The sequence below is a fragment of the Danio rerio genome, chromosome 13 (assembly GCF_052040795.2).
Source record: "Danio rerio strain M-AB ecotype USA chromosome 13, GRCz13ab, whole genome shotgun sequence".
Taxonomy (NCBI): Eukaryota; Metazoa; Chordata; class Actinopteri; order Cypriniformes; family Danionidae; genus Danio; species Danio rerio.
The window spans coordinates 7,300,001-7,324,622 of record NC_141033.1 but is presented as its reverse complement, the minus strand read 5'-3'; the positions used below and the strand labels follow the sequence as shown (position 1 = coordinate 7,324,622).

Genomic DNA, 24,622 nt, shown 5'->3' with positions numbered 1-24,622 from the left:
ATGTGCACACCCAATGGATGCAACGCTATCGCATAATGCACCATAAGAGAATTCATGAATAAGAGTGAAGCGATGCAACTGACACCAGGTAGGTCATGTGATAATGAAAAATGGCATATGTAGTTTGTCTGAGCTCCATTCATACTGCTCACATTCATACTATATAGAACATACTTTTCTATTGTGTAGTAAATTCACATTTAAATGTAGTACCTACTTGAGTAAATTGGTCTCTTGAGTTTATTCTATTTAGAATCACAAGTCCATTCTCTGCATTCTTGGAATTGAGAAACAACTAGAATTTCATAATTATATGTTTTGTTTTCATGAAAATTGTCCAAAAACATGACTGAAAGCATTGGGAACCTTGAGCCCTAATGGTCAATTTATTGAGGGTTTGTCTTTGGTAGGTCCAGCCTATGACCTGACCTTCACTGAGGTGAGGGATGACTCTTTGGTGGTGGAGTGGAAGCCTCCTGTCTACAATGGGGCTAGTGCCATCACCGGATACTTCATTGAGAAGTGCAAGAAAGGCTCTGATTCTTGGAGCAAAGTCAACGAAAGTTCAGTCGACCACTGCTATCTCAAGGTATTGAATTATGAGTGCTGACAAGTACACGTTCTCAGCTATTCTGCTCTATTATCTCAGAACACTGTATATAGAAATATTATTTATTAAATGTATGTTTGAATCTTTTGCAGGTCAAGGGTCTCGAGACAGGCACGTCTTATCTGTTTCGCGTGCGGGCAGAGAATGCCAAGGGCGTTGGCATGGCTTCAACCCCGTCTGATCCTGTGTGTGTCAGAGCATTGGCAGGTAAACTGTGCACTGTAGAGCAGATAGTTTAATGTTGTAATGTGTGTGTGTGTGTGTGTGTATGTATAGATATATATATATATATATATATATATATATATATATATATATATATATATATATATATATATATATATATATATATATATATATATATATATATATATATATATATATGTATATATATATATATATGTATATATATATATATATATGTATATATATATATATATATATATATATATATATATATATGTGTGTATATGTGTGTGTGTGTATATATATATATAAATATATATATATATATATATATATATATATATATATATATATATATATATGTATAAATGTGTGTATATATATATATATATATATATATATATATATATATATATATGTATAAATGTATATATGTATATGTATATATATATATATATATATATATATATATATATATATATATATATATATATATATATATATATATATATATATATATATATATATATATATATATATATAACCCCCCATAGTGTCGTCAGTCTATAGCAATCGATGATTGGCTCCTGTAGTAGAAGGCGGGATTTATTCTCCATATAGTGATCGATGATTGGTTCCTGTACTAGTAGGCGGGCTTTTATTCACCATATTGACTCTCTTCCCCATTTAAAAAGATACGAGTGACATGTCTTGTGTATTCTATAATCTTTGGTCATATCTAAATATATAAACATAAACATCCTGGTCCTTTAAACTGATTGAATCCATTTTAACATTGATGAGTGCTGAGACACAGCAGTCTAAAACTGATCCTGAAACACAATTACATTGATTGTTGGTTGAGTATAGAAAGCACTTATGTTGCTAGATATAGCTGCCCATTAACAATGACTTGCATTGAAAACTTTCAAATGAGACAATACTGAGTGTAGTGGAAGGTATATTTTTGAATGCGGTTTTATTTTAGGATGAGCTTACAGCATTACAAGAAAATGAGCAGAAACTTGTAACTATTTGTAAAAGACTGCGGTCTGCAGCCTTATAAAAACCTGCCAGTTTGCACTGATGCAACTAGACAAGACGGGGTGTTGTTTCCATAGCAACTACTTTTTACTTCACGTTTTCTGTCAGCTTTGTGTAGCGCAGCTGTTGGACTCATGAAAATATCCAGAAACGCACTATAAATGGCATCATACTAATATTAATAATCAAAGAATAAGAATACTTATTGTTTAATGATTTGGTGTTGTTGGTGATAAGCTGCTCAATTCAGATTTGACAGTCAAATTTCATGGCATTAATTTAACACTTGAAAAAAAAATCTATTCACATGGCTTTTTTTGCTAATGATAATAATATTCCAACTGTTAAAAATGTGGTGAAGCACTGCCTTATGGGGCATTTGACATGTTGAAATTTTGTTTACAACCCACTACTACCATTTACTTTACATACATACATGAATTTATTATTAATTTTTTATACACACATTTATTTATTTATTTATTTATTTATTCATTCATTCCTTCATTCATTCATTTTCTTTTTGGCTTAGTCTCTTTATTAATCTGGGGTTGCCACAGTGGATAAACCACAAACTCATCCAGCATATGTTTTATGCAGCTTTAAGCTTTATATTGCTAAAATATTTCAAAGGGTTTTGGGATGGATATAACAAGTGACCTATGGTAGATGCTTTAAATCCAAGTGATTTTTTTTCCACTTGAGGGAGAGTACACCACTCACAGATCTCTATTTAAATGAATATTTTCTATAGGATGTTTACAAAAATATATTTGTGTATATACGCTTACCAGCCACTTTAGAGCAACTGCTCTAATCAGTTTCTAATCAGCCAATCACATGGCAGCAACTCAATGCATTTAGGCATGTAGACATAACCGAGTATTAGCATGGGGAAGAAAGGTGATTTTAAGTGACTTTGAACGTGGCACGGTCGTTGGTGCCTGGGCTGGTCTGAGTATTTCAGAAACTGCTGATCTGCTGGGATTTTCACGCACAACCATCTCTGGGGTTTACAGAGAATGGTCAGAAAAAGAGAAAATATCGAGTGAGTTCTGTGCCCATCAGCAGTTCTGTGGGTGCAAATGCCTCGTTGATGCCAGTGGTCAGAGGTGAAAGGCTACTGGTTCGAGCAGATAGAAAGCCAACAGTAACTCAAATAACCACTCGTTACAACCGAGGTATGCAGAAGAGCATCTCTGAACACACAACACATCAGACTTTGTGGTGGATGGGCTACAGCAGCAGAAGACCACACTGGGTGCTTCTCCTGTCGGCCAAGAACAGGAAATCAGCCTGGTCTGATGAGTCTTGATTTCTGTGACATTTGGATAGTAGGGTCAGAATTTGGCGTCAACAACATAAACACTTTGGGCCCATTAGTATCAATTGAGCATTGTGTCAATGCCACAGCCTACTTGAATATTGTTGCTGACCATGTTCACCAGTGTACCCATCTTCTGATGGCTACTTCCAGCAGGATGACGCTTCATGTCATAAAGTGTGAATCATCTCAGACTGGTTTCTTGAACATGACAATGGGTTCACTGCACTCTAATGGCCTCCACAGTCACTAGATCTCAATCCAATAGAGTACCTTTGGGATGTGATAGAACGGAAGATTTGCATCATGGATGTGCAGCCGACAAATCTGCAGCAATCATGCAATCATGTCAATAGGACCAAAATCCATAAGGAATATTTCCAGTACATTGTTGAATCTACACCATGAAGGGTTAAGGCAGTTCTGAAGGCAAAAGTGGTTACAACCCGGTATGTACCTAATAAAGTGGCCGGTGAGTGTAAATCAGTACCAAAGTTAATTTAAGATCACAGTACAAAAACATCACTCCCAAATAATAATATAATATAATAATATAAATATAATAAAACTATATAAATTATAATAAAAAATGAAATAATAATATATAATAATTACATTTTGTTTAAACACACTAACATTATGCACTATTATTATATTAACCGAGAAATGGATTCAAAAAATCATAAATATATATTTATATTAGCTAAAATAATAATAATAATCATGTATATAATAATAATAATAATAATAATAATAATAATAATAATAATAATAATAATAATAATAATAATAATAATAATAAAATAATAATAATAAAGACTATGGAGATTCTGTCTTTATTTTTTTAAATCTTTTAATACTCTGCAATGATAAATAGTGTACAATAAGACCAGGAAACTGCATTCAGTTTTGCCCAGTTCAAATTTGCATTACTATCCAACTATCCAGAATGCAGTATAGCTTAATATCAGGACGCTCTGAAGGGATGTTTATTTTTTAAAGGAATAAGAGTAGTTCAAAGTGAGAGAGAGAGCAGTGCGGCTCGGCGTGGATGTCACCATGGGAGGTGCTCTGGATTGTCTTTGGGAGCAGCTGCCTGCACAGTCGCAGATAAGGAAAAAGCAGCCACGGGATGATCCAAGATGATTCATTTCGAGAAGACTGAAAGACTTGGTGCTGATAAAACAACCAACAGCCAGTAGAGTGCACTGTGGCTTCGTGTGTCTATATAAAGTATGTGCGTGAAGTTGTGTTACATGTTCTCCATACATAATGTTAGACGTGCTGCATACTGAGAAGGGAAGCCCTGTGTGGGCTGATTGGTCATAATCAGGGCCACAAAGAATCTATGCCAGCACAGATTTCTTAACATCATTATTCACAAACTTTTATGCACCTAGAATGTTAATATATGTGTTTATATGTGTGACTGTTGTGTATACTGTATATAGATATATACACACACATTTACATAAATACATATACATCTGCATCTGGAAAGTATTCATTGCGCTTCACTTTGTCCACATTTTTTATGTTACAGCCTTATTCCAAAATCAATAAAATTCATTTATTTTCTCAAAAGTCTACACACAATACCCTATAATGACAAGATATTTTTGAAATTGTTGCAGATTTATTAAAAATAAAAAACCTGAAAAATCACATGTAAGTATTCACATTGCTCAATACTTTGTTGATGCACCTTTGGCAGCAATTACAGCCTCAAGTCTTTTTTGAATATGATGCCACAAGCTTGGCACACCTGTCTTTGGGAATTGTTGCCCATTCCACTTTGCAGTATCTCTCAAGCTCTATCAGGTTGGATGGGAAGTGATGGTGTACAGCCATTTTCAGATCTCTCCACAGATGTTTAAAAGGATTTAGGTCTGGGCTAAGGCTGGGCCGCTCAAGGACATACACTGAGCTGTTGTGAAGCCACTCTATTGATATTTTGGCAGTGTGCTTAGGGTCATTGTCCTGCTAGAAGATAAAACGTCACCATAGTCTGAGGTCAAGTGCACTCTGAAGCAGGTTATCATTCAGGATGTTTCTGTACATTGCTGCATTCATCTTCATTCCCTCTATCCTGACTAGTCTTTCATTTCCTGCTGCTAAAAACATCCCCATAGCATGATGCTGCCACCACCATGCTTTACTGTAGGGATGGTATTAGCCTTGTGATGAGTGGTGCCTGATTTTCTCTAAATGTAACGCCTTGCATTTACTCCAAAGAGCTCAATTTTAGTCTCATCAAACCAGAGAATTTTGTTTTTTGTGGTCTGAGAGTCCTTCAGATGCCTTTTGGCGAATTCCAGGTGGGGAGTGGCTTCCATCTGGCCAATCTACCATACAGGCCTGATTGGTGGATTGCTGCACAGATGGTTTTCCTTCTGTAAGGTTCTCCTCTCTCCACAGAAGAACGCTGGAGCTCGGACAGAGTGACCATCAGGTTATTGATTACCTCCCTGACTAAGATCTCCCCAGATCACTCATCTTTGATGGCCGGCGAGCTCTAGAAAGAAACATCTTTCACTTACAGATGATGGAGGCCACTGTGCTCATTGAAACTTTCAAAACAGCAGAAATTTTTCTGTATCCTTCCACAGCCTTGTGCCTTAAGTAAATCTTGTCTCTGAGGTCTATAGGCAATTCCTTTGTCTTCATGCTTGGTTTGTGCTTTGACATGCACTGTCAACCCTGGGACCTTATATAGACAGGTGTACGCCTTTTCAAATAATGTCCAATCAACTGAATTGACCACAGGTGAACTCCAATTAAGCTGCTGAAACATCTCAAGAATGATCAGTGGAAACAATGTACCTGAGCTCAATTCGGAGCTTCACGGCAAAGGCTGTGAATACTGATGCCTTTGTGATTTTTCAGGTTTTTTATTTTTAATAAATTTGCAAATATTTCAAAAAAATATTTATTATTGGGTATTGTGTGTACAATTTTGACGAAATAAATAAATGTAATCTATTTTGGAATAAGGCTGTAACATCTAAAAAAAATGTGAAAAAAGTGAAGCGCTATGAATACATTCCGGATGCACTATATATGCAGGGGTTTGACAATGAAACTGAAATGCCTGGTTTTAGATGACAATAAACCATATAAGACCCAAACCATTCAGCCATACCATTCAGATCCTTCACTCTGAGCATGCAACACTGTGGGTGGTACGCTTCTTTGGGGCTTCTCCACACCATAACTCTCTTGGATGTGGGAAGAATAGTGAAAGTGAAGTCATCAGACAAAAATACATGTTTTACATTGTCCACAGCCAAATATTTTTACTACTGGCACCATTGAAACCAACTTTTGTCATCGGCACAAGTGACCTAAGGTTTTGCTATAGCAGCCCAGCCATGTATATTGATCTTGTGGAGCTCCCAAATAACAGTATTGGTGGAAATAGGAGAGGTTAATTCCGCAGTGAGTTGGGCAGCTGTGGTTTTATGTTTTTTGGATAAAAACCATGTTAGCACCTGGACATCCCTTTCAGACAGCTTCCTCTTGTGTCCACAGTTACTCATGCTGGATGTGGTTCATCCTTCTTGCTGACACTACCCTGAAATTCATGTCTCTTGACACATCAAAAAGACTTACTGTCTCTGTTAGATGTGCAAGCGAGACCTACAATTTGTCCTATTTTAAACTCTGATATGTTCCACTGGGGTAACCTCTGAAACAGAGACTAAGCTGAAGGAAAATGAATAAATGAATTGTATTGCATTGTTCCTTCTTATTTTTGAGTCGTTGTTGACTTTCTATCAGCTAGAACCAGTCTGGCCATTCTCCTCAGACCTCTGGCATTAACAAGGAACTTGCTCCCACAGAACTGCTGTTCACTGGATATTCTGTCCTTTTCAGACCATTCTATGTAAAACCTAGAGATGGTAGTGCGTAAAAATCCCAGTAAATCAGCAGTTTCTGAAATACTGAATTTTGAAAGGAAAGAATGTATTTGAGTCTGGAGATGATCCTCAGCTGATAGTAACTATTCTTAAGGACTGAGCTATTTTGTTTTTCTTTACAAAGCTCTGAATCAGAGATAATTGATTGCAAGACGCGGCGCAATAGTCTTTTGGTAGTTTCAGCTTGGCGCAAGAGTCGTTTTGAGGCGTTGCGCTATGCTGTTTGAATAGCAAATGCATTAGCGCTCATATGTGCGTCCATAGGCGTTCTGGTCTAAAAAGGAAGGCGTTCTGAAGCGGACTGCTGGCGCGTTGCTATTTTGAGAAACTATAATAGATTTTTCATTAGACCAAAACTAACCCGGTCTAAACTCCGGCGCAGAGTTGCGCCTCGCTTACGCACTGCTTAATATGCACAAGAGAGCAATAGGCAAATATCTTTACATATGAAAAAAATATAAATTTTAAGGATATATATAGGATATAATAAAAATAGATATAGAATATAAATATAAAGGATTAAAATATTACAAAACGTTCGAGGTTACAGAAGTAACCCTTCGTTCCCCGAGGAGGGGAACGGAAGTGCTATGAATGGGAGGATTCGGATCAGAAGCCGCTTACCTGGAGAGTATTGAACGGGCCAATGAATGAAATTAATTGGCAGCGTAAGCTTGCGCAGGTGTGCGACATCTGCAATCATCTCAGCATATAAGCACACCTGAAGCCAGCAGACGCCATCCTTTTAAGCTGAAGAGACTTTCAAACAGCTAAGGGACAGTCATTATGGCGACGGAATATGGCACTTCCGTTCCCCTCCTCGGGGAACGAAGGGTTACTTCTGTAACCTCGAACGTTCCCCTTCGGTTGGGGAACTTCAGTGCCATGAATGGGAGAATATGGAAAGCGCCATAATGACTGCACCTTACCAACACCCCCGATGAGGAGATAGTCAAGCAAGCGTGACGCACCCACATCATGGGGGGCGCGGTCCTCCAACGTGTCCCTGGCCCTAATTTATCCTACTTCAACAGAAGTTTTACGGATTTAGATATATTTTTTGGGAAGTCGTGAGCATCTAGATAATTCTAGGAAATACGACAGTACGTTGGGAAGCGTGCAATCCCGATAGGGAGGACGCTGCGGAGGCCATCCGTTACCCAAGGGGGGGATAGATGGCAGAATTTACCTATGGACTAGCCCTAAAAAGGGGGAGTACGCATAGCAAAGAGTGGTTAGCGGAGAGGGAAGACACGGGTCCGCCCAGGGGGGGGACTTAACCGTGGCGGAATAAGCATATGGGATCGCCTAGTGGGGATCACGCATAGCAGGCACCTATACCCAAAACGCGGGCTGACCAGCGGGCAGACCTACAACGTAGTGGGCCAGCAAGTGACTCCTCCGCTGAGTCAGTGCTGGGGGCCACGGAGGAATCTGCAGGGCTCACCTGACGGGGAACTTTACTGACAGATAAAAAAGGCGCACGTACCTCCGTGTTAGGGAGAATGGCGCAGCAAGCGTGTTTCAACACCCTACCGAGTTGTCTCCTCAATCACCAAAGGGTTACCTAATACCCTTGAGGAAACCGGCTCCACTCGCAGATTGTAAAACCTTGCAAATGTGTTGGGTGTCGCCCAGCCCGCAGCTCTACAGATGTCTGTTAGAGAGGCGCCGCGTGCATGCGCCCAAGAGGATGCAACGCTCCGAGTGGAGTGTGCACGTACTCCCGGGGGACACGGCTGACCTCGACTCGAATAAGCGAGTGAAATGGCATCCACAATCCAGTGGGATAATCTTTGTTTCGATACGGCACTTCCCTGCTGCCGACCGCCATAACAGACAAAGAGCTGCTCAGATGATCTAAAATTCTGAGTACGGTCCACATAAATGCGCAGAGCGCGAACTGGACAAAGTAAAGAAAGGGCTGGGTCTGCCTCCTCCGGGGGCAGCGCTTGCAGGTTCACTACCTGATCTCTAAAGGGGGTGGTAGGAACCTTGGGCACATAACCGGGGCGGGGTCTCAGGATAACGTGAGAGTAATCCGGCCCGAATTCCAGGCACGAGTCACTGACCGAAAAATGCCTCCAGGTCCCCGACCCTCTTGATGGAGGCCAACGCAACCAGCAGAGCTGTCTTCAGGAACAGAAATCTTAGAGATACTGATTCGAGTGGCTCAAAGGGATCGGATCGCAGACTCGTGAGAACGAGGGCGAGATCCCAAGAGGGCATGAGAGGGGGGCGAGATGGATTAATTCGCCTAGCACCCCTAAGGAACTGGATGACCAGGTTATGCTTTCCCACGGTGCCGCCAGCTACCGCGCTATGATAAGCGGAGATGGCGGCCACGTAAACCTTGAGAGTGGAGGGCGACAGCCTGCTGTCCAACTTCTCTTGAAGGAAAGAGAGCACAACACTAATCTGGCAATTTCGGGGGTCTTCTCTGCGAGAGACGCACCATTCAGTGAATAGACTCCACTTCAGGGCGTAGGCGCGCCTCGTGGAGGGGGCTCTAGCCTGAGTGATGGTATTAACCACCGCAGTCGGTAGGTTACCTAAGTCTTCCTCGCGTCTAGGGACCACACGTGGAGGTTCCAAAGATCGGGGCGAGGGTGCCAGATGGTGCCCTGTCCCTGAGAGAGTAGGTCCTCTCTCAAAGGGATCCGCCAGGGGAGGGCCGTCGCGAGGAGTGAGAGCTCTGATATCCAGGTCCGGTTGGGCCAAGGGGCGCAACTAGCAGAACCTGTTCCTCGTCCTCCCTGACCTTGCACAGAAACTGCGCGAGCAGGCTCACTGGGGGAAACGCATACTTGCGCATGCCCCGAGGCCAGCTGTGGGCCAGTGCATCCGTGCCGAGAGAGCCCTCGGTCAGGGAAAAAAACAACTGGCAGTGAGCGTTCTCGGGGGAAGCAAACAGATCGATCTGGGCCTCCCCGAATCGCGCCCATATCAGCTGAACAGACTCGGGGTGGAGTCTCCATTCTCCAGGGCGTAACAGCTGTCGTGAGAGCGCATCGGCTGCACGATTGAGCGTGCCTGGGACGTGAATGGCGCGCAGCGATTTCAGCCGCGGGTGACTCCAGAGGAGCAGACGGCGGGCGAGCTGAGACATGCGGCGAGAGCGCATACCCCCCATGCGGTTGATATACGCCGCCGCCGCCGTACTGTCCGTCCTGACCAGCACGTGTTGCCGCTCCAGCACCGGTAAAAAGCGGTGGAGAGCGAGGAACACTGCCAACAGCTCTAGGCGATTGATATGCCAATGCAGCTGGGCACCCTTCCAGAGGCCCGCAGCCGCATGCCCGCGACACACGGCCCCCCAACCCGTGTTGGAAGCGTCTGTTGAAACAACAACATGGCTGGACGCCTGTCCTAGAGGCACACCGGCCTGTAGGAACGAGGGGTCGTTCCAAGGGCTGAGGGCGCGGCGACACAGCGCAGTAACCGAGACCCGGTGTGTGCCCGCGTGCCATGCGCGTCTGGGGACCCGATCGTGAAGCCAGTGCTGAAGTGGTCTCATATGGAGCAACCCGAGCGGCGTGACGGCGGCTGCGGATGCCATATGCCCCAGGAGCCTCTGAAAGAACTTCAGTGGGACCACTAGTTTGCTGTCGAGCTCCCTCAGACAGTTCAGCAACAGGCGAGCGCGTTCCTCGGAGAGGTGCGCTACCATGGTGATCGAGTCCAGCTCCATCCCGAGAAAAGAAATCCTCTGCACGGGGGCGAGTTTGCTCTTTTCTCGGTTGACCTGAAGCCCCAGTAGGCGGAGATGCCGAAGCACCTCGTCCCTGTGCATAATCAATTGCTCCCGCGAGTGGGCTAAAATCAGCCAGTCGTCGAGATAATTGAGTATGCGAATGCCCGCGAGCCGAAGGGGCGCTAGGGCACCCTCCGCGAGTTTGGTGAAGACCCGCGGAGACAGAGAGAGCCCGAAGGGGAGGACCTTGTACTGCCACGCTCGACCCTCGAACGCAAACCGCAGAAATTGGCGGTGGCGTGGAAGAATGGAGACATGGAAATACGCGTCCTTCAGGTCTATGGCTGCAAACCAATCCCGAGGACGAACGCATTGGAGAATGCGCCTCTGCGTGAGCATTCTGAACGGCAGCTTGTGCAGACAGCGGTTCAAAACGCGCAGATCTAGGATTGGCCGTGACCCACCGCTCTTTTTGGGTACGATGAAGTATGGGCTGTAAAACCCACTCTCCATCTCGGCTGGAGGAACCGGCTCGATTGCACCCTTCGCCAGGAGGGCAGCAATCTCCTCTCGCAAGACAGGGGCGGACAGGGGGTTGACCCTGGAGAAATACACGCCCGTAAACTTGGGGGGCCGTTTCGCGAACTGAATCGCGTAACCGAGTCTGATTGTGCGTATGAGCCACCGCGAGGGGCTGGCCCGCGCTAACCAGGCAGGCAGAGCCCTCGCTAATGGAGTCATCGCTACAATCGCTGACGTACCAGCGGTGGGGCAGCGCGGAGTGGGTGTGCTGATCCGGGAAGCACGAGGGTCCCGCGGAAAAGCTGGAGGAGAGCGATTCGCTCTGGCTCCGCACCCTGACTCCGGAGAGGGGGCTGGAGGGCTGAGGGAAGGGAGACCGTCCCCCCAGCGCTCGTGAGCCACTGGCGAAGCACGTAGAGTCTGCGAGCCGGAAGGCAGCGCGTCCCGGACTGGCAGAACTCGTGCAGTCACATCCGGGGAAGGGAAAAAGTGCTCTTTTACTGATGTTTTGGTGGCACTGAAAAGTACCGTTGTTATCGGGGCCCCGCCCTCCAGCGGGGAAAGAGCAAGTTTCCTCTTCTCCGGATGGCCTGTCTCAGGGACGCTTCGCGGTCCGTTTACCGGACTTAACGGCGCCCTGGGCAGGAGGGGCTGCCTGCTTTCGAGGTGAACGCCGCGCCCGCTTGGCCGGAGGCGCAGGCGGGGGCGGGGCAGCACTCGTTGGCGGGCGCCCTCGGCGAGGAACAGCGGAGGTGGATGGCTCGGCGGGCGGAGCGGGCTTACGGCCACGCCGATAGATGACATTGCCCATCGCATCCGACTGCTCTTTCACCGCCTTGAATTCCTGGGTGAATTCACCGACGGTGTCGCCGAACAGGCCAGCCTGGGATATGGGCGAGTCAAGAAAGCGAACTTTGTCAACGTCGCGCATATCGGCCAGGTTTAGCCAGAGGTGGCGTTCCTGAACCACAAGTGTGGACATCGTCCTCCCCAGCGCACACGCGGCGGACTTAGTAGTCCGAAGAGCATAGTCGGTCGCGGTGCGCAGCTCATGTAATAAGCTTGGGTTGGACCCGCCCTCGTGCAGCTCGGCCAGCGCCTGCGCTTGGTAGCGCTGGTAGGTGGCCATCGCGTGCAAAGCAGAAGCAGCCTGGCCCGCAGCCTTATAAGCTCTGGCTCCGAGGGAGGCAGACAACCTACAGGCTTTGGACGGGAGGCGGGGCAAACCCCGCCACGTAGAGGCGCCGCGCGGACAAAGATTGACCGCGATAGCGCGCTTCACTGACGGGATCGCCTCATACCCCCTGGCAGCTCCGCCGTCAAGGGCGGTGAGGGCGGAGGCACTCGCAGCACGGGCAGAGAAGCTCTGGAGGACCGGACCCAAAGAACCGCAGGCAAGGGAGTAACCCAGCTCGACCGTCTGCCACCGCGAAGACCCACTCTGGACCGGGAGACACACTCGTTCGCTCTGAAGTGCTGATCAGCAAGAGGAACCCTCATCGACTCACTCAGAAAGGATCTGAAGCGAAAAGGATGGCGTCTGCTGGCTTCAGGTGTGCTTATATGCTGAGATGATTGCAGATGTCGCACACCTGCGCAAGCTTACGCTGCCAATTAATTTCATTCATTGGCCCGTTCAATACTCTCCAGATAAGCGGCTTCTGATCCGAATCCTCCCATTCATGGCACTGAAGTTCCCCAACCGAAGGGGAACATATTATTTTCTAGCCTACATAAATATGAAAAATCACTGCTTTTATGTCTTCTTCATCTCCGGAGGCTTTTTCAGTTCATTCATAACAATTTGCTTTTGTATAATGTTATTATTATTAGCAGTATTATTTAATATATCCATATCTATATTTGTTTTATTAAAAACAAGCTTAGATTTGCCCACCTGTCAGGTTTTAGACCATATCGGGCATGGCAGGTGTATTTGTAAATAACTCAGTATTTTGAACACACTTCGTTAATATTGTTCATTTATTCATTTGCTAGAAATTATAACTGAATTTAGAAATAGTTTTGAAATGAATATTTGCGCTTAACAAACAAAATTAATTATTTATAGGCTAATTGATGTCTGTTCGTAAAGGTTTCCCTATCCAAGAGCGAAAGTGAAAGTGATCCATTATCTCTCATTCTCACGCAGTAGATGCTCTGTTTAACAGTTTTCTGTTAAAAAAACTGTCAACTGTTAACTGTTTGCTTGTGAAATGCTCATTTTTTCCACTTAGACTTACTTTGCGTGATGTAAATAGCGAATGCGGTTATGGCGCGACGCAGCTGGGTCTTAAAGGGAATGGGAGATGAGACTCTAAATGGTTTAGTCTCAAAACACACCTATAACTCATTAAGAAAATAAACTCAACCCTTAAAGACCATGCGCCTTGGCGCAAAGCACATTTTCCCGTCTGTAAATTAGCAAAAATGCGTTCAGACATGCCCTGAAAGCGTTTGCGCCCTGCGTTTTGAGCTCTGGGCATGGACCGTCAAAATAGAGCCCCATGTGTTAAACTTCCCAAGGCCCCAATATAGGACATTCTTGTTTTTGAGGGGCCGAAGAGAATAATCTCAGTTTTGTCGTTATTAAGTTGAAGGAAGTTTTTTGCCATCCAACATTTCATATCCTCAAGACAATCAATTAGAGACTGCAGGGAGTTCTGAGATTTTAAAGAAACATACAGCTGAGAGTCATCTGCATAAAAATGAAAAGAGATGTTATGTTTCCTTATAATAATACCAAGAGGAAGCATACATAAATTGAAGAGCATTGGACCCAGAATAGAGCCCTGGGGGACACCACACAGAAGAGGGGCAGATGCTGATATAAACTGACCAACAGACACTGAAAAAGACCTGGATTTCAGATATGACAGAAACCAATGAAGTGCTGAACCCTTTATGCCCACTCAATGTTCCAGATGTGACTGAAGGGTGGTATGATCGACTGCATCAAAAGCAGAGCTCAGATCCAGTTAAACCAAAACTGCAATACTGCCTGAATCTAAAGACTGCAGTAAGTCAAACATTTAACAGAGTTAGAGACTTGTTAACAGAGTTGATGAATTTTAAAATATGTTGAATTCAATAAAAAATAAGGAGCATCCTGGATCTGTTTCTTCGCTCTTCTTTATTCTTTTTTTATGTATTATATAAGTATTGGATCAGTTTCGGTATTGGTAGATTCTCAAAATCGAATGACTTTACCTCTGACCCGAGGGCAAAAAAAAAAAAAACCTGATAGGTATATCCCTACTATTCATTTAATACCACTTCTCCAAACAAAAATCCAGCATATCCAGTATCTCTTTAGTCATTTGCACCTCTTATCAAATAATGCAAATTCCTCTCTGCTTCTGTTTTTATGAAGGCATCCAGGAAATCCAGTGTGGCGTCGATGAGCAATCAGGTGACATTTACCTCTCTTTTGAGAGCTGCCAAATGATGGAGAAATCAAAGTTTGTGTGGAAAAAGTCCTACCAAGAAATCACTGACTTCTCAAAGGGAATAGCCGTCAAGACATCAGGCAGCAAGTAAGCAAAAACACACATTCGCTGTGTCCTAACTACTGTAAATCTGGTCCAGATACACAGTAGCTTCCAGCATATTTAGGGCAACGCCACAGTCTGTGCATATTTAATTCCATTTGTTTTGCTTTCGCCGTCCCGCTGAACAGACACTAATATTTGCTATATTTTCCTTTAGCTCGACTTTGCTTTTCAAGAACCCAGACAAAGAGGATTTGGGCACATTCTCTGTGTCTGTTACACATACTGATGGTGTGTCCGCCAGCTACAAGATTTCAGCTGAAGGTGAGGCCTGTTAATATATTATGACTATCGAATCCATTATTAATGCTCTTCCTCAAAGTTATATAAAGTACAACGCACTATCAAAACATTCCTCTGACAGAGTCTAATCATATTCGGATTTGGGTGTAATAGATGTTGATCTGTATTAGGGATGTTTCATCATCTTCCATGAAACAGTTGGGATAATATTATATCTATTTCAAAGATCTTTCGTATTAAAAATAAAATATGATGTTGTCTGCTGCAATGTCCTTGAAAGTGTTGATAATGATGATAGTTGTCTCTGTCACCATTTGTAGAGCTGGAGAAGATGTTGGCCATAAGCTATGACATACGCAATCCAAGTAAGTAGCACTGGATGAATGATTGTAGATTATGATTATTATTCTTTTTATACTGTATTATACTGTATTTAAAGTGCTCACCATATATAAGTACACTGCTCACAAATCTCTCATTTAAATTAATATTTGCTATAGGAAGCTTTACTATTATATTTGTGCATATACAGTGCATCCGGAAAATATTCATAGCGCATCACATTTTCCACATTCTGTTTCCACTGATCATTCTTGAGATGTTTCAGCAGGTTATTTGGAGTTCACCTGTGTTAAATTCAGTTGATTGGACATGATTTGAAAAGGCGTACACCTGTCTATATAAGTTCCCAGGGTTGACAGTGCATGTCAAAGCAAAAACCAAGCATGAAGAAAAAGGAATTGTCTGTAGACCTCTGAGACAGGATTGTCTTGAGGCACATGGCTGGGGAAGGATACAGAAAATGTTCTGCTGCTCTGAAAGTTCCACTGAGCACAGTGGCCTCCATCATCCGTAAGTGGAAGATGTTTGGAACCACCAGGACTCTTCCTAGAGCTGGCCGGCCATCTAAGCTGAGTGATCTAGGGAGAAGGGCCTTAGTCAGGGAGGTGATCAATAACCCGATGGTCACTCTGTCTAAGCTCCAGCGTTCTTCTGTGGAAGGAGGAGAAACGTTAAGAAGGACAACCATCTGTGCAGTAATCCACCAATCAGGCCTGTATGGTAGAGTGGCCAGATGGAATCCACTCCCCGCCTGGAATTCGCCAAAAGGCATCTGAAGGACTCTCAGACCACAAGAAACAAAATCCTCTGGTCTGATGAGACTAAAATTTTACTTTTTGGAGTGAATGCCAGGTGTTTTGTTTGGAGAAAACCAGGCACCACTCATAACCAGGCTAATACCATCCTTACAGTAAAGCATGGTGGTGGCAGCATCATGCTATGGGGATGTTTTTAGCAGCAGGAAATGAAAGACTAGTCAGGATAGAGGGAATGAAGATGAATGCAGCAATGTACAGAAACATCCTGAATGATAACCTGCTTCAGAGTGCAATTGACCTCAGACTGTGGTGACGTTTCATCTTCCAGCAGGACAATGACCCTAAGCACACTGCCAAAATATCAATGGAGTGGCTTCACAACAGCTCAGTGAATGTCCTTTAGTGGCTCAGCCAGAGCCCAGACCTAAATCCTATTGAACATTTCTAGAGAGATCTGAAAATGGCTGTACACCATTGCTACCTATCTAACCTGATAGAGCTTGAGAGATACTGCAAAGTGGAATGGGCAACAATTCCCAAAGACAGGTGTGCCAAGCTTGTGGCATCATATTCAAAAAAGACTTGAGGCTGTAATTGCTGCCAAAGGTGCATCAACAAAGTATGGAGCAAAGACTGTGAATACTGATGTTTTTTTTGAGGAAATAAATGAATTTAATCCATTTAAAAAAAATGATGTTCCATAAAAAAAGTGGAAAAAGTGAAGCGCTATGAATACTTCCGGGATGCACTGTACATTAGATTAGTCAGTACTGAAGCCAAATCTGGAGCTTATCTAGCAAAATGAGTGCACTATGTTATATGTAGGCCCAAAAGGAATCTGCGCACGCAAAAATCTGCAGATTTCTGCAGATTTTTAGCACATCATTGAGTCTATTTACTTTTGTAAATGTGTGTAAATTTATATTTCTTCAGTTTTTAAATTAATTTCAGTAATGTTATTGATTAATATGAAAGTGTTCATATGATTGAATTACAATACAGTTTGTAAAGTTATATTTTCTGTCTAATAGCAGATATTTAAGAGACTTGCTTTGTTTTGTCTAGTTGGATTTGCATTGTAAACATTAAATAATAATAAATAAAGCTATAATAAAGCTATTATTTTTAATTCATATATTAAGTTTTTAGTTATGATACTCCCAATATAACTTAAAAAAAAAAATTCCGCAAAACTATTCTGTCTGGCCCTACTTAAATGTTATAAAGAGCAAAATGTTTTATGAAATTTAGTTGGAATTTTGTAGTTTGTATTTTTTCCCCAATATTTTCCATGCATTTAAATGCATTATCTTTCTATTTCTAAAGATGTTTGATGACTAAAATATCATTTTATTAAATATATCCATTTAATAAATCTGACACTTTACAATTACACACTACGAGTCATCTATAAAGCATTAGCAAATAGTTAGTTCATTATCTGTCAGACGTTAGTATGCAGTTTATAAATACAGCTACAAATGCTATTTTACAGCTATTTTCATTCTTTATTACTGATTATTTGTTCATTTCTAAATTCAGTATTGCATTATTTATAAACCATTTGTTTTTAAGAGTAGTTGGTGGCTTTTAAATCGTTAAGAATGAGTTAGAAAATTATTAATAAACTAGTCAAATCAACATTTATATATTTCATTATTCAGGCATATAGTAAGGGTTACTATGTATGTTATTAAATGCTTTATTAACCAAACTTCATGTAGTTTTGTGACCTAATCTAAAGTGAGGACTATTTATGCTTTGTGAATCGTTTATAAATGACAATTAAAGACTTAGTTATCTTCTAAACAGGAAAAAAAAAGAAAAGAAACAATGTTAGTAATTTCTATTCATTTGAACTTACGCAATTGAAACTGCATCAAATGAAAAATAAATCTTTGCAATATTTTGTTTAATAAAATTACTGTATCAATAAATCCCTCATTAATGACAATTAAAGGCTTAGCATCAAATGAACAAAAAATGTTTGCAATCTTATCTAAAAAAACACACAATTACTGTAAACTTTACTTATTTGTAATCTGTAAACTTAGTAATTTGCTATGTTTCCTGTTTTATAAACCACTAGCATGATATCTCTTTTACCAAAGTTAAAGTAGTTGTCACTGTAATAAGTGCTGTGGCTTATTGCTTAAAATAAACTACAGCAATGTCAGATTGTCATTCCTCTTGTGTCACAGTTATTCCTCTGAAGACTGAGCTGGCCTATAAGATTCTAGAGAGAGGCCGTATGCGCTTTTGGCTGCAAGCTGAGGGCATCTCCTCATCTGTGACCTACAAATTCTTTGCCAATAACAAGGAGCTTGTCAACTGCGAGGTAAAGGACTGTCACAGATAAAATGGCACAAACATTCCCAGCCTTCATAATATCATGATGAAAATCAGCCAGTTTTATATGGGGAGGGACAGTTTACCTTTCGTTTTAAAGTTGTCTTTGTTTACTCAACATCAGACACATCAATGACTTTCTTCTGTGGGACATTAAAGAGATAGTTCACCCACAAATGTAAATTCTGTCATCATTTTCACACCCTTCACTTGTGCAATTTCTTTCTTCTGTCAAACACAAAAGAAGATATTTCAGAAAAATCTGGTACCCAATATCTTATTTCTAATATATCAGTGGGTACCGGCAAGTATCATTCTTCAAAATTAAACATATAAAACCACATGAGGGAAAGTAAATGGTGAGGTAATTGTATTTTTTGGCTAAACTATCCCTTAAAAGAAGATTTTTACCATCAAACGCACTTATGCATTTCTGACCACTGTAATTATATCACCAAAAAATAATAATTGTTAATAATAATAATAATAATAATAATAATAATATGTAATCATATAGGTTATTAAATTATTTGAATATAATATAATATAATATAATATAATATAATATAATATAATATAATATAATATAATATAATATAATATAATATAATATAATAAAGACAAATTGATATTGATACACTATAGCAGAAAAGTCATTGATCTTGGTCTCGATCTGTAAATGTTCTCCATTCACATTCACATTGAACTGAAAAGCATTTCAGACACAATTCTTGAGTTTTTTGCGGGGGCAGCTTAATTGTTTTTTTTTTTTGTTCGATTCACTTAAATTTGTGCAAAAAAAAAGTTAACTTAATTTATGTTGGGACGACATGAAGGAATTGTGTGGGTGTTACAATCACCAGTGACCCAAGCTTGCAGATTGCTGGTAAACTTGCACCATCATCCGGACTATGATTCTGTCAACTTATGAACTATAAATCCCATCATGCACCTCACACACACCTGTTCCACATCACCAATGATTAATTAAAGACTACACTGTAAAAAGAGGAAACTTAAACAAATTACTTTGACTTGTTACAATTAAATGAATTAAGTTAGACAAACTTAATTTATAACAGTTTTCAGTAATAAATTTAGTTGTTTAAGGTGTAAGAGGTTTTAGTAAGTTATTTATGGCAAGTATAAGTATTGTTCGCTATCAATATTAAGCAATACTTGTATTTGCCACAAGACATTAAAGTACTATTTTTATATTAAGAAGGGAAGGTAACTATTTTTACTTTAATAAAAGTACTTTTTACTATAATTATTATAGTTATAGTATGATTTGTACTGTACTGTATGTACTGTTCCATTACTGTTTTCTAAAATAAATTACTAAAACCCGTTACACCTAAAAGAACTCAATTTTTTTTACTGAAAACTGTTATGAATTAAGTTTGTCAAACTTAATTCATTTAATTGTAATGAGTCGAAGTAATTTGTTTAAGTTTTCATTTTTTACAGTGTATATCAGACCCAACAGCTTTTCAAGATTTTTTTTTTTTTTTGCAAAAAAAAAAAAAAAAAACATTTTGTGTGGTGATTGAGTAATTGATTTTGTGGTGGTAATTCAGAAAAAAAACACAAACAAACACAGTACTATGTTGTACTAGGTTGTCTATACTGTGGTGTTGTTGTGAAAATGAACTTTATTTCTTTATTTCCTGCAGCTGAATCTCCATCTGATGGTCATCTTTGTCCACATTTTTTGCCCCGCTAATGTCTAAAGGGAAAGGCGCGTTTACGTTTTAAAGAAGTCGATACTGCATATTTGATGATGTAGCGTTTTAACGTCAACGCATTCAGGCAAAAGATCCCAACACGATTAATTTATACAACTCTAAGTCGACTATTTCGTTAAAGATTCAATAGTTTTAATCACTTTCAGATTTAAACCTCAGCTGCATGTTTCCATTCAATTAGTGCTTTGTTACACACTGCATGGAAGGTCATTTTCAAAAACTGCTTTAGGTGAATCCTCATTCTGATGTCACTCGACTTTCTAGTTACAGTGGCTTCTACACAATTCCAAAAATGCTGGGTCTCACACAACCCCTTCATGTCATCCATATGCAAAATCGTTTAAGGTAACTTAATGTATTAGTTTTTAAAATGTTAAGTTGATTGAACAGTTAAGCTGCCTCAAAAAACTCAAGAGCTCTGTTGCTTCAGCTCTTTTTAAATAAGTAGTTAGAACAAGCAGAAAAATATATACTTTTTGAGCGCATACAGGTTTCGTATTTGATGACAGAATTATCATTCCAGGTGAATAATCCTTTTAAGTTTAGCTCCAACTGTGCGGCGCAAGAAAACATAACCCATCCGAATAAATAGATTCAGCTCCTTCGCAATACTACCATCTGTTATGCTTCTCTGTTCCATTTGCGTGAGCCTCCTAAGAAAAGCCCAGGAGAGAAATGTTTACCTCTTTCGCTTTTTTTCACAGCAAACTAAAATGAGTCACGACGCAGCTACAGGCATTATTGAGATGGTGATGGATCATTTCACTGACGACAGCGAGGGCACTTTCACCGTGCAGATCCAAGATGGCAGAGCCAAGGCCCAGTCCTCTCTCGTGCTTATCGGAGATGGTGAGAGCCATGCGTCGCTCTAGGGTTTTTGCAGCTCTCATCTTGCGATATTGTGCTGCGCTGTTGAACTCTACCCACTGACCTCTAATGGTTCTTGCTTTATTTTTCTGTTCCAGCCTTCAAGGCAGCGTTGGCTGAGGCAGACTACCAAAGGAGGGAGTACATTCGTGTAAAAGAGGGTACTGCATCCATTGCCTTGATGTAGCTGTTGAAATAAACTCTTTTACAAACAGGCTTTGCATCACTGACAAAAATGGGTGTTGTGAATAATTCTGCCATCATGTTCTATTTGCTTTTTTTCTAAACCTGTATGAATTTTTTGCTTTTGTAGGAACAACTTATATGTTAAACATTAAAATATAAAACCCACACTTAGTTACAGTCTAAGGCAAAATTATTAGCCCTCATGTGAATTTTTTTTATTATTATTATTTTTAATTTCCCAAACAGAGCGAGGACACTTTCACAGTATTTCCTCCAATGTTTTTTTTTTTTTTTCCTTCTGGTGAAAGTCTGATTTGTTGTAGTTTAGCAGGAATATAAGCAGTTAAAAAATGTCAAAAATTAAAAAAAAGTCAATATTATTTCACAACTGAAAAATTATACATGGTGGGCCGTTGTTATGGATACACCTTAATAAATGGGAATGGTTGGTTATATTAACGTCCTGTTTGTGGCATATTAGTGTATGTGAGGGAGCAAACTTTTTAAGATGGGTGGTGACCATGATGGCCATTTTAAAGTCAGCCATTTTGGATTCAACTTTTTTTTTTTTTTTTAGGAAGAGGGTCATTTGACACATTAAACTTATTGGGAATTTCACAAGGAAAACAATGGTGTGCTTGGTTTCAACGTAACTTTATTCTTTCATGAGTTATTTACAAGTTTCTGACCACTTATAAAATGTGTTCAGTGTGTTGCCCATTGTGTTGTATTGTCAATGCAACCCTCTTCTCCCACTCTTCACACACTGATAGCAACATCGCAGGAGAAATGCCAGCACAGGCTTCCAGTATTCGTAGTTTCAGGTGTTGCACATCTTGTATCAACACACCATAGACAACTGCCTTCAGATGACCCCAAAAATAAAAGTCAAAAATAAAATTAAAAAGGGGTCAGATCGGGAGACCTTGGGGCCATTCAGCTGGCCCACGATGACCAATCCACTTTTTAGGTGACTGTTCATCTAGGAATGCTCAGAGCTGACACCCATAATGTGGTGGTGCATCATCTTGCTGGAAAAACTCAGGGCACGTGCCAGAATGGCCCCACTATCTTTGTTGTCTATGTTGTGAAGAAACAAGGTGTGCAGCACCTAAAATTACGGATACCGGAAGCCTGTGTAAGCGATGTAAAGTTGGGCGTTTTACCATAGGAAGTCTATGGGATCGACTTCCATTTTGTAGCCAGCCTCAAGTGGTCAGTTGATGAACTGCAGTTTTTTTCACTGCCGTGTTGGCGGAGGAAGATTGAGAGGTTGCTGCATTGCATTGCAAAACAATTAAAAAAATTATTTTAATAAAAAATAAAATAAAATTAGCAGCTGTGGTTCCCAGAACTTTGTTTAGTAATAAAGTAGAAATGTATGGTAAACTACAATTTACGCAACGCTTAATACAGTATTAACGCACCAATGTTTTGAAGTACTAACATGTAAACATTGTACCTTTGTTACACAGCTCATCACATCCAGCTTATCCGCAAGCAGAGTAACAAACTAATATATACAGTGGTGTGAAAAAGTGTGTGCCCCCTTACTGCTTTCCTATTTTTGGTTTGTTTGAGTTTAATCAGTTTTAGATCATCAAACTAATTTAAATATTAGTCAAAAATAACATAAGTAAACATCATGCAGTTTTGAATTGCATATTTTTATTATTAAAGGAAAATAAAATCTAGCCCTGTGTGAAAACGTGTAATACTGTCATTTTATAAATATTAAAAAAGCATCACTTTAAGTTAAGGCGACACTTACAGATGTTTCATGCACTTACTGAAGTAATTACAATGAGTTAAATGTAACTCTAAACCTTACCCACATTTGAACCCCATACATAAGTACATGTAAGTGAATAATATCACCTGGTAGTTAAATGAATAGTTACACTTTAACTGTGTCACCTTAAAATAAAGTGGAAAATCTAGAAAAGACAGACTATTAGGTAAATAATATATTTGTATGAAGACTTAATAAAAAAAAATGTTGGAGTTACTTCTGATAATGTGCCTCATCATTGTGGATATTAAGTTGGTTTGATGCTTTTCCAATGTCGTTTTCCAGGCCCTCACTTTACCGAGTTCCTCTCTGTTCAAATTGGGGACAATGCCTCTGTCACTCTTATTTGCAAGGCAAGTTAAATTGGAATGACTTATCCAAAACAAACGGAATGTCTTGGACAGACTAGATATATGTTTGGGTTTTCTTGCGTGTCTGACCCATTTCAGGTGGCCAATTTGAAGAAGGAGTCTGCGTTCCATTGGTATAAGGACGATGTAGAGGTGATTCCCGAGGTGCCTGCTGACTTGACCTCAGGAGTCTGCAAGTTCCCTCTAACTAATGTGAGCGCCTCTTTTCATAAACACTTGAGATTAAAAAAATAGCTAATTGATACTTTTTGATGTTCATAAGTGTTTATTGTACATATGAAGTAAATCAAAAAGCCTTAAAATTTTAATGTTAAAAAGTTAGGCCACTTTATTTTAATTAGCAATGTATACTATTAAGAAACCATTAACTACGTATTTTAGCTAGTTCGCTGTGTGCAAAAAGGCTATTCGAGAAAGTGAAAGCATGATGTTTCAGATGGAGCCCGGAGGACTTTTATTATGAAAGAGCAGATCGCTACACGCTGCTTATTAATAGTTAGTAAGATAGTAGAAATAAGATCATACTTTATAAGTGCTAACAAACAGTTCATATCTTTTTGTGCATGTAATAAGCCAGAACATGGTGTGAAGTTTTACTTAAACTGTTACCATAAGTTTTATTTAGGATAAATATACTTCTCAAAATAATAAAGGAAACCCTTGGGCAATGCATTGTGTTGTTAAAGTGGTCCGTTTATTTTTTGAGCAGTACTGTATATGAACTCACCGTCCACTTTATTAGGTGCACCTGTCCACCTGCTCGTTAATGCAAATTTCTAATCAGCCAATCACATGACAGCAACTCAAAGCATATAGGCATGTAGACATGGCGATCTGCTGCAGTTCAAACCAAGCATCAAAATGGGGAAAAGGGGGGATTTAAGTGACTTTAAACGTGGCATGGTTGTTGGTACCAGATGAGTTGGTTTGAGTATTTCATAAACTGCTGATCTACTGGGATTTTCACACACAACCATCTCTAGGGTTTACAGAGAATGGTTCGAAAAAGAGAAAATTTCCAGTAAATGGCAGTTCTGTGGGCACAAATGCCTTGTTGATGCCAGAACTCAGAGGAGAATGGCCAGACTGGTTCAAGCTGATAGAAAGGCAACAGT

At 40.6% G+C, this 24,622-nt stretch overlaps 1 protein-coding gene across 2 annotated transcripts in view; it reads left to right on the top strand.

Annotated features, from left to right (window-relative positions):
- Window positions 1–24,622, top strand: part of myom2b (myomesin 2b) — an 89,531-nt gene that overhangs the window by 46,822 nt on the left and 18,087 nt on the right. For both annotated transcript variants that reach the window (XM_087278807.1, XM_087278806.1), the window contains 10 exons: window positions 411–589; window positions 703–817; window positions 14,674–14,836; window positions 15,009–15,115; window positions 15,415–15,459; window positions 18,396–18,532; window positions 20,996–21,140; window positions 21,257–21,319; window positions 23,422–23,489; window positions 23,586–23,699. In XM_087278807.1, the coding sequence (XP_087134933.1) occupies window positions 411–589; window positions 703–817; window positions 14,674–14,836; window positions 15,009–15,115; window positions 15,415–15,459; window positions 18,396–18,532; window positions 20,996–21,140; window positions 21,257–21,319; window positions 23,422–23,489; window positions 23,586–23,699 (1,136 nt within the window). The remainder of the gene's footprint in view (window positions 1–410; window positions 590–702; window positions 818–14,673; window positions 14,837–15,008; window positions 15,116–15,414; window positions 15,460–18,395; window positions 18,533–20,995; window positions 21,141–21,256; window positions 21,320–23,421; window positions 23,490–23,585; window positions 23,700–24,622) is intronic.